The following is a 19,634-nucleotide window of genomic DNA, read 5'->3' as shown; positions in this document are numbered from 1 at the left end:
TTTAGTTACTGTTTCAGAGCTTGCTGGTTAGAGAAAATTGTTATAGCTCTGTTTTTAAGGGTGTTAATGACTCCATATTTTTGTGATGGGTGGTGGTATGAATTAGCATGTATGTATTGGCCAGTGTGTGAAGGTTTGCAGTAGACTGTGAAGGATAGACTACCTGAAGGAAGATGTGTGACCAGTGTATCCAGGAACGAGAGCGAGTACTGATTTTCAATTTCGATAGTATGCATTCATGTTGTTTGTTCAGGCAGCTAAGGAATGTGTTTAGTGTTTGTCGCCCATGTGTCCAGATAATGAACACATCGTCAACATATCTAAGCCACACTGTAGGTTTTAGAGTGGAGGAATCAAGAGCGCTTTGCTCAAAAGTTTCCATATAGAAGTTAGTGATTGGGGGGGGGGATAGTGGTGAGCCCATGGCCGCACCTTCTTTCTGTAGGTAAAATTTATTTTGCCACATGAAGTAACCAGAACGTAGTACGTGGACAAAGAGGGCCATAATGTCGGGCGGAAATTTGTTCCGTAGATGAAGAATTAGTAAATAAGGAAGTTTTACTTCCTTATATACTAATGTACCACTAATAGACACTCTGAACTAAATAGTCTAATTTTTCCCTGATACCTCTGAATTATTCAAATTTACTGTGTATGCAGGTTACTTTATCTAGCCAGGAAAAATCTGCAAAAAGACTATTGCAACAGGCTCCCTTTTATCTAATTTTTACATGGAACATTTTGAAAACAAAATAAACACAGTTAAATACAAGCCCTTAGTCTAGTTACGCTTTGTTGATTATGTGTTTGCCATTTGGTCCCAAGAGCAAGACACATTGGATACTTTTGTTACCTACTTAAACAGCCAACACCCAAAAATCACTTCATGGTAGAAAAAGAATCTATCGCCTTTTCTTGACATATTAGTCACCCACCTTTCAGAAAATCACATCATCATCCTGAACAATGGTATGTTATTCTAAAAATACACTTACACAGAGAGCTAGGGCTATTTAACAATGCAGCTCTTTCCACAGAACTTAAATATCTTCACCATACTTTCCTGGTGATGTATGGTGAATGGCTACTGCTCCTACAAAATAAATAAAATGCTACATAGCCCTCATACTTCCTCCCTTCTCACACACACAAGAAAAAAGCATAAAAAAAAAATATGATCTTCGTACCATATGTTAAATTAGCAACTCTGATCCACTTTCCTAAGGATAAACTCCCCCCCCCCCTGCATATCCTGGAGTGTATGAAGTTATCATGACTTGGCCTACAATGGAAATATTTGTTGACATTCACCTTGGAGAACATAAGAAATACATTTGCTACCATTATTCTGTCAAGTCTATAAACATCTAAACACATAATTTAGTTAGTAAATATCTTTTTTCATAATTTAGTTTGGTGTTGTAATTTTTATAAATCTTTTTATAATGTCTGGTACAGTAATACCATTAAAATAAGTTATGAATAATGTCCAACACCTAAATCTGTCTATTAGATTTCTTGTTTTGCATTTGTTTTTTCATATATGTGTTCACTATCATATTATTTTAATTTCAACTGAAGAATTTTCACATGAATTTTCTTGCAAAGAATTTTTCCTGCAATAAATTGTTTGTGAAGAATTTTCCATGAATCACTTGTTCTAAGATCATCATGAGACAATATTCATAAGACTAATGAATATATGCTTAGATAAGTATCAATAAGCATACATATTATTAGATAAGTACCTAAGGAAACTCAAATTACTTATTATCTGTTCTTGTAAAATAACTATTTTTTCTAAAATCTGAAGCAGTTTAATTAACTAACTGAACTGAACCAAAAAGGGAAGATCACTGACCGTCATAAAGATAATTGGTTCCAGTATTAAGATGGTAATTTAGCCATTGAATGGGATGGGGGAGAATTGATTTAAAAAAAAAAAATGTTGAAAAGATGACTCTACCTCTTTTAAGAGGTGGAATCATCGTTTCATTCTCTTTCATAAAGGATTGATTAAAAAAAAAAATTCAGAAGCATAGTCATTTTTGATCAGAACATAAATATCCACAAATTTCTAAATTTCCATACTCTTAGTAACTATTCTTTGATTTTTATCCTTCTATGCTCGAAAGAGGATAAGAGCTTATAATCAGATTTAATATATTTTTTGTTCAGAAAGTAAACAGTTTAAAAACTGCTAACTTCCCACCATCATGCTGTATACTTAAGTTCAGACTCTGAAAACTTACACAAAGAAAAGTTATGGGTATGAAAGTAATCCTTTTCTTCTCCCCCCATTCCATTCAATGCAGGCATCTGATATATCAAAATGGCTGAGCTTCAGATGAGCTAATAGCAGTATAGTAGAAAGTCCCTTTTTTTTTTTTTTAACTGTGAAAAGTGTTTCTTCTGTAAGACGCTACTTGAATTTTGCAGCCGATTCTTTTTCTTTAATGAGTTTTTAAGATGCTTAACAAAAGAGAACAGCTAGAAATAATTCTATAAGAATTTATAAAATCTACAAGACTTCTTATTTGTCTATGAGTTTTGGGGCTAAGACCTTTATATCCATAGGAGTAATACCCTTATTACTGGATATCAACTTTTCTTCTCCCTCCCCCCCCTTAAAAAAAGTTGATATCCATAGCACAATCAAAAATGGAGATATAAACTAGAATTAATATTTTTTGTAATAACATGCAGCATATTACAGTCCTCTGCTTATCGCGCATGAACTATATCACATCAATGATATAGTTCATGCATGAGTTGAGAAGATGTTGGCTTCTCTAGTGAGTAAAGTGATATTTGATGTGATACTACTATAAAAGAATTTCAATAAGTTGGTACTGTTGGCAGCTGAGTGGAAATCACAGTTCGCTGTTGTCAAGTGAATCATGCATTTTACATACTGAAATGGAGGAACTTGGTTCCAAATAGTGAAGAAGATAAGAGATATATGGTGAATGGACAGAGAGTTAAAGTTCAAGGAAAAATTGAGAAAATTATTCAGCAAATATACTTGGTGTTGTTGATGACAACAACACCAAGTATAGATAATAAGGTGATAGTAGTTATACTTTATAATGCACTAATCAGGCTTCATATGTAGCTCTCCAGCTTCCAAGAATAAAGTGAGTGAAAAGCAGATTTTTTTTTCTCCATGCAAAATGCTAATGAGTGGAAAACATTGCTAGAGTGAATGTTAAATGCACCAATACTGAATGCATTCAAGGCAAATAATTATGAGTATTGGGGCTTGGCCTCCAGTGATGAATTAGCAAAGGTCTAGAAATAATACCAATACTAATTTACACTTGCAGCAGTTGATCAGGTAAAAAGAGAGGTTGTGCCTGAAACCAGAGGATGATGAATTTTATTGGAGAATGACTGAGCTACAGATGCAATGTTATTGTCATGGAAAGAAACATTGCAGATACAGATTACTCAAGAAAGATTTTCGATTTGTTCTTAGGATTGAGGTATCAAAGATAAGATGTAATTTGGAAGTTTTTTTTTTTTTTTTTTTTGGAGGTATGACTACATAATAGGCCCTTAATGAATTTCAGATTTAATGGACAAAAAAATCTGTCCTTAAAGGAAAAATTTAGAATCTTTTTATTTCTATTTTTTATATTCGCAAACAGAGCACGCTAAAAAGGTAGGGTCAATGAGCCACATTATTTTGTCATGCATATAGTGTTGGGCTTGGGATATTACATCATCTAAGTGAGAGAGTGGAGCTAACAGAGGGAGAGTGATTAATGGTGTATCAACATTGTCAGTCTTCCAATGTAGTTTGTCCCAGTCTATTGTTTATGTTTTGGATGTTTTTATGTTTTATGAAATTATGATTTTTACATATTTTGCAATAAATATGTAATATTTGTAATGTATTATCAACTGCAGAAGTAATGTTATTACTTCTACAGTTGGTAGAGGAAACATATGAAAGTGGCTGAAGATAAAAACTAGAGTAAACAGGGGAAGAACTGTAAAATATTTTTTCTCTCTACAATGGATCTAAATTTAAAAAAAAAAAAAAAAACTATTGTTCACACAGAAAACAACTTTATGTGAGCTATAAGAAAAAAAAATTTAAAAAAAGCAGTGGAAACACTCCATTAATAAACACTCCACTGAAATAAAGTGTGGTTCCTGTCGTAAATTTATTTTTCACAGATGTTTTAGTATTGTATAAATTACTCAATGTATATTATAATAATATATGTCTTTAAAATACATTTGATTTAATGGACTTCTGCCAACAGCAGCCACTTTTCATAATTAGTCTGTTAAATCAATATTGTATCTATATTTTATTACACTGACACTGACAAGATTGCATTCACAATGATGGAAGTGTGGTGAAAAGCTTATATGTTGGCTATTCATAATTGCATTTTTAAGGAAATTACAATGTAGACAAATATTAACCAAAACACATTTAATTAATACTTCCAATATTTCAGTAAAGTCAAATTGCCATCATCAGGGAATAAAATATAATAAGATCTGCAAACAAGAACTGCACTAAGTAATGAAACATGTCAACTGAAAGTATGTCCAAAATCCTAAATAGTGTCCTCTAGTGAGCTGATTGGGTGTCCTTGGCAGGTGAGCTGAATGCAGAGGTTGAAGGCCTACCAAGTTTAGAGCAGTTTCATGAAACCAAATTTGTTCAGGTAAGGGTAGTTTCTTAAGGCAGAAGTAGATTAGATTGAAGGAAAAGTCTTTCATATATATATATTTGCTGTGATGGACTAAAGTGGCTTTCTTCCAGCATATTCTATGATCATCATAGAATATGCATTCTATGATCAGCATATTCATGCTGATCAAAAGTCCTGAGTGGCTGTAGTGATGAAAACAGCTTTAATCCTTAAGTTCAGCAATTCTGATGTTGGCTGTCCTGCTTATTTGATCATAGTGGGATAGTTTACAACTACAAGAGACTTGATAAACATCTGGCAGGTCTAGGGACTGTGAGTGATCTTTGGTGGAATAGATAAGGGATGCTAATTTCTTATATGGTCTGTAAGTGGGTGAAAGGTTGTATTTTTTGAAGATTTTTTGTTAGCTTTTTTTTTTTATGTGTCTTGGATATATGGAACAGTCATGGTGCAGTCTCTGTTCTGGGAGATGGGGGAGAAGATGTGTGGATTTGGGGTTTTAACATTTTAGAGATATGACAGGAATTGTAGCCATTGGCTAAGAAACTTCACTGACTGTCAGTGAATGTATTTACCAGTATGCGTGGGTGGGGTAGGGGGGGCATGTAATTAAACTGTCTAGATAGGGAAAAACTGTTTTCATTTTCTTTTTCTAATGTGAATTGATCTTGGGATGCTGACTGTTTAGGTGTACAAAAAAAAAAATACTGAGAGTTATTCAGGCCATGCAGCCAAATGGGAAACATATCATCAACAAAGCCATAGCCAAACAGTGGGTCTACATGGGGCGGAGTTTAGAGAGTCCCTCTTCAAATGTTTCCATGAAGAAATCAGCAGGGGGTGTGGGGGGGTGGGGGAGCCCATGGCTGTCCCCTCTATTTGTTTGTAGAATTTTCCTTGACAAATGAAATTTTAAGAGTGAACTTAAACAAGGCTGAAATATCAGGAGGAAATTCAGTTTCAATAAGTATCATTAAGTGGGATATTGGTAAATAGAGAGGAGACATCGAAACTGACCATAATGTCGGTGTGTTGAAGCGTAAGGTTTTCTATACTGGCTTTAATTTTTAATATTTAATACTGGCTAGAATTTTTATGTGTGAAGGAGTGTTGCTATATTGTGAGAGCAGGTTGGCTAAATTGTATGTGGGTGAATCAATGGATTCCACAATTGGGAGTAATGGCACATTTTGTTTATGAATTTTAGGTAGTCCATATGTATGGGGAGAGGGTCTAGAACTATAATGGTGTTTGTTTATTAGTAGCTTCAACAGGTCAGGAGGTGACTTGTTTTTAAGGGATATGTGAAGTGATCTCATCTGTGTACTAGTAGGATCATAGTCTAGGGGATGAGCCTCCGTAGCTCAGTCAGTATAGAAGAAGGCCTTTGGTTGAAAAGACCTGTGTTTCGATTCCCACCAGTGATGTGAGGAACCTTTATCTGGTCTTTTTGATGAAAGGTAAGTTAGCCGGTCTCATACTCATACGGAGGTAGGGTTTTTTTTCACCAGGAAATTCGAGTTTTTCGTCCCCCAGAACTGACAAACCGGCCCAGTGAACACATACATGGATTACAGTTATGAATACGCCTCAGCCATATGCCGGTCCCGAGCCCAGATAAAATAGGTTGGGGAAAGCAATGGTGAACTACCCTATAAAAATCTCACTAGGAATACTTTGTGGGCAAAGCCTACAAAAGTCACCTATGGTTGGAAATGACTGAAAGGGAAAATCAGTAAATCAGTAGATCAGTCAGTCTAGGGGAAGGTAGGTTGAATGACCTTTAAGTAAAGAAGCAAGTTTTGTGTAATCACAGTAATTTAAAACTACTGTGATAGAATTTACCTTATCAGATTTAGCAATTACTATTTTATTATTCTTCTTGATTTCCAATAATGCTTCATATTCTTTATTATTATTATTATTATTATTTGACACTTCCAGGGAGTCCTAAGACTCATCGAGGAAGGGCACCTACTCTACAACTCTCCGTCTCCACCACTCAAGCTCATCCACAAACTGCTTCATCTACACCAATGCTATCTACTGTCCACTATCACCACTATTATTTTCACAGACAATCACGAACATCCATGCCCATGGTGGGATTTGAGCCTTTTGGCTGGAGAGTGATTAATACACTGGCAACATCCACTCTGATAATGTTGGTAATATGAATAGGAATGATGAGAATCCCATGTTCAATCTGAATCATAATTTCTTCTGTAGGAATTTTTATAGGTACAAGAGCATAGTTATGGCCAATCTTTTTTGTATATGGTAGGAATCGTAGTCATTGTATTTTGTTCCCTAATGATGGCAATTTGACTATGCCGAAATATTAGAAGTAGTAATTAAATCTATTTTAGTTAATATTAGTCTACATTGTAATTTCCTTTAAAAAATGCAGTTATACATTGAAGGAAGAATTATACAAAGATGCAATTAAAGAACTATTTATAAGGAATGGTTTCAAGTGGGTCTGAATAGTTTAACACTAAATAAGAAAGAAGAATGGAGAAGAGATGAGGTGTGACCCTTTTTTATATGCAAGAATCAAGACAATACTGAGTGTTTCACTGCATTGAAACTGACTAGATTATCCATTCCAGTGAAGAGCAATATAGCAATATGCATTTAAAACACTGCTGGAGAAAAGTTTTTAAACTTTTAAACTTGCTGGAGAAAGGTGTTTGAGGTATGCAAAATTTGGTGAATCAAGCACAGGAATGAAATGTACCACTATTAGTAAAATTATGAATATATATTCCATGAGAAGAGATCAGTGGTGTGTGTCTTGGGTGGAAGAAAGAGAGAAACAAGTTCTGAAGAAATCCTGCAGTGGCAGAGTAGTCTGAAAAAAGAAAGATATCTGTCATGGAGTGAGGCAAGTGAGAAAGGAGCTAAACAGTACAATTACAAAAGAGAGATGCTTGCTGAGAAGTCCACTAAGCCAGACATTATCAAATGTCTTTGAATCTGTCAAGATTCATTTGCTTGTATTTCTCCAAACCACTGAGTGAGAGATTGTGGTGCATGTAAGAAGATCTATAGATCAAATGTGTAAAATTGCAACTATTGATTTTATTAGCTGGTAGGTTTCACAGTGGTGAATTAAGCATCAGCTTATTTGATCCTCTCACTGTGCGAGAACTGGAAAATAGGTTGATTTTTATTTCCATTTTTTTGGAACAGGTTGGATGATCAGTCTTAATAAATAATTAAATAAATAATAAAAATGAACAAGTAAAACCCCTTCAAGATAATTCTAATAAAATTGCATTTAACTCATTTCATGATTCATTTAAAATTGAGCATTAGAAAAGGGAAAAAGTTATCAAAGCATTTAACAAATTTAAATGTTTTGATAAAAACTTCACTATGATAATACAGCATCAGATTTTTAAACCAATTCACATATCAGAACTATTTCAAATAATTTATAATTAAAACTGAATCTACATTGTTCAAATGCACAAAGACCAAAACAATGCACACATCAAAATTTCTGATGCAGTTAAAAAAAAAAAAGCAAATGGTGATACATGTGCAGAATTTTTTTGAACTTTACATGTATATGAAACCAAATGAAAGATATTTATACAACATTATTACTGAACGAAATGAAAGAATCCAATTCCTCGAATTTAAAGTTCATATAACTAGTTTATAAAGGATGCTCATATGAAAAAGTCAACTGTTTGTTATTAAGGAAATGGTAAAATGTATATTCAAATCTATCTCAAGAAATCCCATAAATTCACCTTCTAGTAGGTGAGAAAGCACTGCTTCAGAAAATGGAAATGGAACGTTCTTTGAAAGCAACCCCAATGGAAGTCAAACAAATTTTAAATTTTGCAAGAAATTACAAATGTCAGTAAGTGATAGTGATACACATGATTTTCTGTACTAGTTTGAAAATAATGAGGATAACATTGCTAATTTTATTATTAGCAATGGTATCCTCATTATTTTTTATATAATGAATATTTATTTTTGAAGGAATGGAACATGCATACTATCATTAGAACTTTTAGATATGAAGAACAGCAAAACACCTCCAAGCATCATTTAATTATTCCCTTCCACATAACTGATTCTTCTTTAATCTGCAAAACTAAAGAAAAAATGATGTGTGTGTATGTGGAAGGAGGGTATGTGCTTCATTGTAAGAAAAAACTGTAAGTGAAGTCATATATCATGATCAAGTGTGTTCAGGACTTTAAATATGTATTATTCCTTAAAAAATATAAAAAATAGTACATTGTGCAATGAAGCACAATGTACTATTTTTTATTTTTGCTCAATATCCTTTTTTTTAATTATTATTTTTTTTTTTTTTTGGGTGGGGGCAATGGAAGATTATGAATGTATGATATTTTCTAAAAACCTCTTATAAATTAAAATACCTGGAAATATGAAATATTGCCTAGATGTTTTGTGGACAGAAAACAGTTTTCTTTCTTTCAGAATAACTCAAGGCCTATAATAATCACCTGAACTTACAATATGCAAGCTTCTTTAAGACTCAATTAAGCAGACCTCTTTCTGATCACACAATGTTTAAATACCTATTATTTTTCTTTAAAATCATTGAAATGCACTCACAACATCCACTGACAGCCCATTCCACATACCTACCTACCAACCACACACACACCATGAAAGGAACCTACACCTCTTGCTTCCTAATACACCCTTACTCAATTTCTCGAAATGACACTGAGTTGTTCTTCTATCTACCAGGAACTTTATACTGTAAGATTCCATTACCAACTCATATTTTATCACCTCTCTTATCTTCTATTATGCTAACATTGAAAACCACATTCACTCACTGTCCTCAGATGCACAATTCCACAGACCATATTTCTTCTTGGTTACGCTCTTCTGGATCTTTTCAACTGTCTTATCTCTGTGAAACAAGGTGACCATATCTAAGCAAGCAGTTCACAAGAATAAGATCTGTATTCCTAAAGGTTAGTTGAAGATTGTAGTTAGCCAATGTCACTTAATCACCTTACGTAGCTAAATCTTTCTAACTTCATAGACCGCATGTAGCAAAATACCATTAATGTAATACTCTGACTGTAATGTTCTCAGTCCAAAATGCATACAACCTTGCACTTAAAACAATGAAATGAAATTTTTGTTCATTTGTCTGCAAGGACCATTTATATTAGGAATGTTCCTCACCACCTTTCTAACTTTTTTGTACCATCAGTAAATAACTGTACATTATGATCCATACAAAGTCCAATATCATTAATATACAAGTTAAATAACAATGGCCCAAGTAAACAACCCTATAATAACCCTCACTGGCCATTCTTCTTCAACTAAACACCTAGATATATTACTCTCCGACACCTGTCAAGTTAGCTATTTTCTACGATATAAGCCTATTTTATGTCCCCATCCCTTTGAGTTTTCATAATCTCAAAGGGATTATTTTTGCATAATCCCGTCAAATACCTTAGCAAAATCCAAGTGTATTAAAATATATCTATTTCCCTTTATCCACTCTGCAATGAATTCTATTATAAAATACATGAGCAAATTGTTCAAGTATGACCTATCTTTAACAAAGCCAAGTCATCATCTATAGAGGATTGATGTGCTATGTATATGGTTCTATATCCAATAATTATAACTACTGGATATATATTCTAACTATCCTCTCCAATAATGACTACTTCAGGGATACAGATCTTTCCACTTTCCTCATCTCAAACTTACAAGAATAAAACACCACTATTCCAACACCCTATATCTGAGATACACCTGAAAAGATAACTAAAGTACTAATAAAATATGACCTTCACACCGCATATGAAATTAGCAATTCCGATCCACTCTCCTGAGGATAAACTCCATCTGCTAGCATATCCTAGGGTGTATGAAGTTCCCTGTGACTTGGTCTACTATAGATAGATAGGAAGATCTGTTAACATTTGCCTTGGAGAACATAAGAAATACATTTGCTACCATTATTATGGCAAGTCTGAGAATGGTCATTTGAACTGACAGACCATGCTCTGGACACCCCTTCACAGAGGATTAGATGAAAAAAAAACCAATGTGCTATGTAGGAGTTGTTATAAGTCAGAAAGATTATTTTTAGAGTCAGCATCAAAATGTTTCACTTACTGTCATGTAAACCATAACATGTTTTGTGTTCTGAAGATGTTGGTTTGAAATTCAGTGAAATAAAAGCCAGTTAATAAGCACCTTTTTTTTTATAATTGAGTTCATTTGGTGTTGTAATGCCATTAAAATAAGTTATAAATAATGTCTAAAACCTAAACTTGTCTATTAGATTGTCACTGGAATTGGAAAAGGAAGATCAAAGCTAAAGGGAGTGCTGAGATACCTGCTGTATGTAATAATCAAATGCAAACCGACTATCTAAACATCAGAAAACCAGACATTCCTCTTCACTCTGAAACACTCTTGATCTTCACTTAACCAATTCTTTTTCCACAAATATTATGGAGGTCACCTTTCCTCTCTGTCAGACACTCTCAACCCTGTGTTCTTTAACATTAAAAGAGTACTGAATAGGATAAAAGAAACACTTTTCTCTTTTCCATGGCACATTATTGTTTCTAATCTCATGATCCAAACAATTGCTCTGATACAATTGCAAAAAGTATTCTTGCTGGAAGGAAGGATTGTATATGGACTTCTTTCCATGTTGCATTCAAAATTCTCATCCCTCAGCAGTCTAAGTAAAAATTCATCATATCATATCAGAAGTCGTTTGATTAAAAAAACCTCAGCTTCATTTCAACTTATAATGAAACATGGCAAATGCACAACAATCATCATCTCATCTACTTGATAATGGGTTGAGTCCACTAAGAAGAAAGGTTCTCCACTTATCGCGATCTTTAGTCATCTCCATCATGGCTCTATAGCTGGGTAGATGGAAATGTTCTTTCAGCAACTTTATCCAAGTACTTCTTGGTCTGCATGTAGGTCTTTTTCTTCCTATATATTCATTCAGAGCTAAATAATAATTTGCACAACAATCAACAAATCCAAATTTAACTTCAAAAGAGCTAAATGCAAGAGACATGTCATTTGATGGATGTCGGTTACTGCTCCTTCTAGCCACATGGAAAGGCTAATGAACAGGAGAAAGAGAGAGAGAGAGAGAGAGATTACTATCTCTGCTATAGGCAACTAACTTTTGGCCATAGCAGAAACAGCACACATGTTCTGTGGTCATTCACAGAACCTGGATACCAAAATGTCTTCTGGTCCTGATTACTGAACGAATTGCACTCATTAGCTTGCTCCAAAACTAACACTCATCCTATATCATTCTCAATACTCTTTTACACTCAGACATCTATCCAAAGGCATGGAAGCAAGTCAATATTCAGTCCATTCTTAAAAAGCAAGGGTAGAATCAAACTATTATAGAGGAAGTTCTTAGCAATTGTTCATTTGTCTGCAAGGACCATTTATATCAGGAATGTTTCTCACCACCTTTCTAACTTTTTTGTACCATCAGTAAATAACAGTATATTATGATCCATACAAAGTCCAATATCATTAATATACAAGTTAAATAACAATGGCCTAAGTAAACAACCCTTTATCCAGCCAACTTTTTTACCACCTGAATATCCATTAGTTTATCAATGACTGCTAGTGTGGATACTACCATTCTAAATCTGCAGCAGATCTCCTAATCTACATCATCTGTCTTTGAATATGAACAGGTTTGGAGAAACCTGTGCTGTTGCTCAAGTCATTTCCCAGGTATTTTGATCAAGCCTGGCATAAAAGATTCTTTAGCAAACTACTATCTATGCTCTATCTTCCATCCTTGTAATTGGGTAGCCAGTTTTCTCTCTAGTTGATTATGGCATACACTTCTTCTCTTCCGATTTTTCTACCAAAAGCAGCATAACTTCAGAGCTCTGTTCTATTCCCTAATTCTTTTTTTAATGCATAGACTTTCTTTCAGTAACTTTAAATGCTATTCAGTTCTGCTTATTATAATATGCTTATTTTCTAATTGGACAAAACTTGAGGTGGTCACACATTCTGCATACTAAGATCTTCAAATGGCTTGATCACCATATTATTCTTCAAGGGAATAGGGACAAAACTAATTACCTTCAATGCTACCAAACATAGTCTTGTCTTCTATTTCTATCAAAAAACCTTAATTCACCTCTTCTAACTTTTGTTTTGGTTTAAAATACAGCCTTTTTTAATCCTTTATCCTAGTGTAAGCAAGCAAAGTTTGCAGGTGAAGTAACTTCAAGGCTGAGCTACTTATATATAGTATTGAGAGTACTGCCATGGTCTGCTTTTCCACATTAACTAGGCAGAAACAAGTTAGATTCTACTGCTTAGTCTAGAACTCCATACACCTGCATGCTTTTAATTATGCATCTCATTCCTACTTTGAGCCTATTACTGACCCATTTCTGATTTCTGCCCTTAACCAGCTTTTCTGCAAATATAATACTTCTGTTGATTCTTTTCAGCCTAGAGCAGGAAACCATGTATATAATGTACATTCTGCCCTGCTGGCCTATAGCATAGAGATAGCATCAAATGCACTGTCTTTGTTTCTGCCCTTCTGGTGAACCTGGTTGCAATTGTTATACAATTATCAGCAATACCCACACACACACACTATCACATTCTGAATGCCTATCCTCCCTGAAAAATACAACACCTTCACATTATATAACTACATCATCCTCTATAAACCAAGTCTTACTAATGCCAATAACTTTTGACCAAGCAGAATTAACCAATACCAAAAACTCCCCATCCTTATTCCTGAATCATGCTTCTGGCATTTATGAAATGCAATCTCTGCTTGTACTCTCATTTATCCTTACATTTTGAAATGAATGACTGTTGCATTCATATTTGAGAACTGATTTGGCATTTTCTGTTCATTGCTATTTTCACTTATACATTGGAATGTTGTCTGCACAGACACACACTTACCTATATTTCCCCACACCTATAGTCTAGTTCCTACAAATGTGCACTTTCAAATTTCTCACTGGATAACACTTTCTCCAAAGTGCAAAACCCACTAGTTGTAAATAAGCCTTTTAATCCAAATTTATTTCTCATATCTACAATCTGCACACTATTTCTCCTGCATAACCTACATATAAGCCGGCCTAGTTGGCAGAGTGGTCAGGGTATCTGCTCTCTAGCCAAAAGGCTGTGTGTTCGAATCTGGCCATGTAAAGTAGGTGATCTCCCTCGATGAGTGTTTGGATTTCCTGGAGGTGTTGTATAATAATTATAATAATAATAATATTGACCCATTTCAATCATTACACTTCCTTACAATTTGCTCCTAGCCTACCATGGTAACAAACTTAATCTTAGCACTATCATTCTTCAAGTAACTATTTCATATCCTCTTCTATTCCATACTAGGTACCTTTCAAATCATTCATACCTCCAAAATAATCAGCACTTTCACTCTTCTTCATTGCATTCTAACAGAATTAATGATATCTTTCATCTTTGCACCTGGAAACCTACTTCCAATAGGTTTCCAGGTGCAAAACAGATACACCTCCTATACATACAATAATCTCACTTTCCCCTTGTGACTCTGTCATACTTTCCTATCTCTTACCTCTTCTTTCTTCCTCTTCTTCACTACTAGTTACCAGACATTTCTTAACTGCTTCAGCTCACCTGAAAGACTATATCAAGAAGTTCTCTCTCTCATTACATTCATTATTCACTGATTCATCATTTTTCAGATTTTCTATGCTCTCATTTGCATACTAATTACCTTGTTTCCTCTTTTTTTCTTGTTTCTTCACATTCAGAATAATGTCTCTATTGCTGGTATGTCAAACTGTCAATCATTTAAAGCTATATGCATAATTTCATAACTTTTGTTGTAAATTTCACATTTTAAATAACAGAACATTTGAGTCAAATTTTAGCAAAGAAAAATAAACATGAATTTAACACACCAAATTTTCAGATGTGTATATCAATATCAAAATTCAAAACAAACAGCATCTAATACACACACACAGTGATTATCATTATTATTTAATAAGTCATTATTTATATTCCTACGAATTAGTTAAAACTTTGTTAAATAATCAAGTTTATGCAAATAATCATAAAGAAAACATACCATTATATTAATTTGTTACAGGAGTAGTTAAGATTTGGTATCACACAAACAGCACAAAAATAAACAAATCATAAGTGCCTTTTAAGTCATGAACAAAAGCAGCACTGGTTTAAACTTCCTAAAAAATGAATGCAAAAGCTAAAAAACAGTGAGCATGCTGCATTCTAAAAATTGCAGAAAAGAAAACTATTTCCATCATCAGTAAATAGTTGCGCATGCATGAGGAAAAGTTTTCTTTATCACCTTTTGATCTTTTCCATCAATTTTTTCTAACTTCTTAGACCTCTGGAGAAAAGAAGAAATAGCAATGAAAAGCCAGACAAGAAACAGTTTTACAATCTAGGAAAGATAATTTAAAATTAAAAGATAGAGTGTTTCTACAATAGTAATCTGAGTACATTATTTAAAAATAAACAACAATAATGCAAACATAGAATAATCATGATGTAGGAAAGGAAGAAGTAGCTAAAGTATTCAACACTAAACATGAAGATAAACTTCTTGAATGGCAGGCTATCTCATGTAGAATGGAGTGGTTTAGATAAATTTCAAAATAGGAAATTAGAAAATGAGACTTATGTATGCCTATTATTCACAGAACACTACTATGGAAAAAACCAAGAATTTTTCTGAGTCACTAGTGATGGCAAATGCCAAAAAGCTGGTTCTTGTCAGAGATCTAAATAGGAGTAAGAAACAAATATCAGACATACAGAAATGTTCTGTGAAAATATGGAGAAAAGGGCAAAGCTAATAATAATGTAAGTACTTACTGGACTTCTGTTCAGAATGGGTTAAGTTAGTCATTCCGACTAGTCCAATACCATATTCCAACATTAGGAGGTGTATAAAATTTGTGTAGTGAGAACACACAAGAAACAAAGTTTTATTGACTATGTTATTGGTAGGTTCTGCATACAAAAGCAAATGGGAGATTTGAAATATCAAATGATCACCATTCAGTTTTTAGCAGGATATAAATGAAATCATATTTAGAAGAAAAATATGCATAACTTTTTTTTTTTAAAGTTGAGCAACTTATTAAAGAAAAAATGAGAGTTTGGAACACAGAACTAAATCTTGAAGACTTGTAGAAATCTGAAATCTTTCTGAATTTTTTATTGTAAACAATTGTAAGAAATCTAATGTAAAGGCAGCTAAAGCAAAAGTCAAGAAAAGACTTTGATAAGAAGATAGGAGACAAATATCATGAAGGTAAGAAAATGGTCTGTAGGATAGGCAATAGAAAAAACTTGGAAAGTACTTAAAAGGAATCAGAAATGATACAAAAAAAAAGCTGAAGATATCCTGCAATCAATGTGTGGTATCTAGAGTAACTACTCTGAAAGATGGCTAAATGAAATAAGCAGTGACAAAAAAGTGGTACAAAAAAATAAGAGGAATTCATAATAGCCCTTCATGGTATAAACAACACCAAGAGAGGGAAATGAGACGCAAAAAACACCAGAAGTCTAATATGTGGAAAGGCAGGTGGAGTAGATGAATATTAGACTTGAATTGCTCAAATGTGAAAGTATAAAAGTTTTTATAGTAACTATGCTGCATACTTTAGAAGGCTGAATTCCAGATGACTGGAACAGAGCCATCATAATACACATCTGCAAAAAAGCAAAATAGAAATAAATACAAGAATTATGCAAGATTCATTAATAAAATTTTATACTGAATATTTGAGCATTTATAGTCAAATATTATCTGTTACAACTAAGCCTCTGCTTTTCAGGTTTCTGATAGGTTTTTCTATCAGAAACCTGAAAAAGGTTTCTATCAAGACAGGAGTGCATGTAACCTCAAGGGTTACATGCACTCCTGTCTTTCTCTGGAATTTATTCCACCATTCTTCTCTCACTGTTTATCTCATTTAATTTTATTTCAAAATAATTATTCATGATATCCAGAATATCCTTATCTTCACTTTCTATATTGCCTTTATTATTTCTGATTACTGTTATTACAGAACTCTTTCCACCATTTCTAAGCTTTTTTAATAGCCTCCAGAATATTTTTCTGTCTTTACGAGATTTATCTTTCATATTCATAACAAAGACTTCCCATGACTTGTACTTAGATGCTTTTATACATAATGTTCTCCCCCCCCCGCTCTGTATTGCATTAAAGGCACAAGCTGATTTACTCGTCAGGAACTTTCAATATGGTTTTCTCTTTTTTATGACTGCCTCTTCAACTCTAGGGTCCACATTGGGTCCACATTGAAGTGTTTTGGTTTTCTTTCCTTTCCAATAACTTCACTGCATGCTTCTCTAGCTGATTAGTGAATGTTTTTCATATTTTATCACTGAATCTCTAAAAATAAAAACTAATTTAAAAAGATTAGTTTTTATTTTCAAACTCTTTCATGTTTTCTCCAGTAACATTCATATAATTGGGTATACAGCTCAGCTTGATTGATTCTTTGTAAAACTGACATGGTTTTATATTTAAATAAATATATATACCTATATATATAAATATATAATACTCATTTTCAACGTAGTCAAACTAATTGGTTTTTCACCTCCTATTCCAATTCCTTTGTACATACTTTCCCTAAACAAGTCTGAAGATATCATTATCAAAAATAACATAGTCAATAAGACTTTTCTATTTCTTGCTTAGAAAACTAAGTTCACTCCATGAGAATTTGTGCACCATTTTTATGTTGGAATATAGTGTTGAAACATGTAGTCTGAACAGAAATCTAGCAGATACTTACCATTATTATTAGCTGTGCTCTTTTGTTATGCAGAGCATTTCTATATGTTTAATTCATTTCTTACCTCTGCTGGGTAAGTCTCTAGCAAAACTAGCTTTTCCTCTTTCTTTATGTCAGCAGCACTCTTTAATGATTTGTAAAATTCCTCCACTTCTTTCCTACCTGAATCTTTTGTCATAAAATATCATCATCATCAAATTCTTGCTACTGTATGTACCCTCATGGAGTGAACAAGGTACAATTATAGTGCTATGTAAAAAGTTTGTTATTACTAACTTCCTAATCATGTAATATATTATTATAATTTAAATTCTAATATGATGAGATTTTAGGTGTTTAGCAACTTAAAGGATTTTAGTAGGTGTTCAGTAAAGTATGAATGCATGAGAATCTGAACTTTTTCAGTTCAGATACTGATGTATTCATTTGATTTCTCTATTATATCTATTTAAGCATATGCATCCTACTACTGGGGTGCTTAAGGGTCAAAGCTGTATAACTGAGAGGAGACCTCCACATAGCCTTTAAAGGAATGCGGAGAACAAACCAGGGCTTCTGACCTAATGTCCAATCCTCACCTTCTCGTGGTGCACCCTGTTGGGTATCTACTTGGATACTGAACGAATAAGGATGGGCTGGCAATTTGGGATTTAGCTGACCAAATTGTATTCTTATTGGTTAAACCAAAATAAAAAATGATGGTACGACATAATAAAATTTCATGCCAGCTGGGGCATCGCCCGGTTAAACAAGGCCCCCTGTTGTTTTCGCCAGAGAACCAGGGCGAACAGCGAAAAGTCAGCTACTGGAACAAATCTGAAAACACCCCAACTCAACATCACCAGAGTTAAAGTTTGGTACTATCAACATAAGAAGCCTAAATGGCAAAGAAATGGAGCTAGCTGAGGAATTAGATAAGTACCAGATCGACATAATAGGGGTGACTGAAACAAAAAAGACAAACTGGTGAGATGTTTCTGAACAATAAATACAAGTTATATTCAGGCAATGACAATCAAGGAAAAGAAGAAGTTGTAGCCATAGTATTCAACACTAAATACGAGGCTAATCTTCTTGAATGGCAGGATGTCTCAAGTAGAGTGATGTGGGCAAATATCAGAATGGGGAAAATTTGGAGAAAAGAGAAACGCTAATAATAATGGCAAATAGGACAACTCAGGACATGGACTGGTTATTACTAACACCATGTTCCAACATAAAGATGTGCACAAATTCATATGGAGAGAAGAGGAAAGGAATAAGAAAAAGTCTCAATGACTATGTTATTGTTGATAGTGATGTTTTCTCAATGGTGTAGGACACCAGAGTGTACAAAGGATTTGAAATTGGAAGCAATCACTATTTAGTCTTGAGCAGGATAAAATTGAATTTCATATTGAAAGAATAATATGTAAGAAAGTTTTAAAGCGAATAAAAGTTGAGCAGCTCTCAGATGTGAACTGTAGACAAAAATACACAAAGATTATTGAAGAAAAAATGAAAGCGTTTGAGAACAGGAACCAAAACTTAGAGATTCAGTGCCAAGCCTTGAAGAAAACCCTGATTGACTCAGCCAGAGAGGCATGTGGTGAGGTTGTCTGCAAGGATAGAAAAATCATAACTCCATGGTGGACACAGGAAGTTAAAGAGGCAGTGAAGGAAAAGAAGAAAGCATATTAAAAGTTCCTGGCAAATAAGTCATCTTGTGCTCTTAGAGAATACAGAGACAAATGTAAGAAAGCAAAACACTGTGTAAAACTAGATAAACAAAAGTCATGGGAGGACTTTGGCAAGAATATAGAAAATAAATATCAAGAAGGTGGCAAAATATTCTGGAGGTTGTTGAAGAAGCTTAGGATTGGGGGAAAGAGTGCTGTATAAGGAGTTAGAGATGATAAAAGTGACATGAAAATGGGAGAAAAAGATATCCTTGAAGTATGGAGTAATTACTTTGAAAAACTGCTAAATGAAACAAGCAGTGATGACAGCACAATGGTAAAAAACACTGCCTGGTCAGTGTTTTTTACCATTGTGCTGTCATCACTGCTGTCAGGAATATCCATACTTG

At 33.8% G+C, this 19,634-nt stretch overlaps 1 protein-coding gene across 2 annotated transcripts in view; it reads right to left on the bottom strand.

The window, feature by feature from the left end:
- Nucleotides 1-19,634, bottom strand: part of LOC150100293 (intermembrane lipid transfer protein Vps13-like) — a 654,685-nt gene that overhangs the window by 433,639 nt on the left and 201,412 nt on the right. Inside the window, exon 17 of one of the 2 annotated variants that reach the window (XM_090402852.1) lies at nt 15,076-15,117. The exons of the other annotated variant lie outside the window; for it this stretch is intronic. Coding sequence (XP_090258978.1) covers nt 15,076-15,117 — 42 coding nt within the window. The remainder of the gene's footprint in view (nt 1-15,075; nt 15,118-19,634) is intronic. 2 annotated transcript variants of the gene reach the window in all.

The sequence above is a fragment of the Typopeltis vanoorti genome, chromosome 13 (genome assembly GCF_054136105.1).
Source record: "Typopeltis vanoorti isolate ZY-2024b chromosome 13, IOZ_Tvanoo_1.0, whole genome shotgun sequence".
In the NCBI taxonomy this organism is placed as follows: domain Eukaryota; kingdom Metazoa; phylum Arthropoda; class Arachnida; order Uropygi; family Thelyphonidae; genus Typopeltis; species Typopeltis vanoorti.
This window is presented reverse-complemented; position numbering and strand designations above follow the sequence as displayed.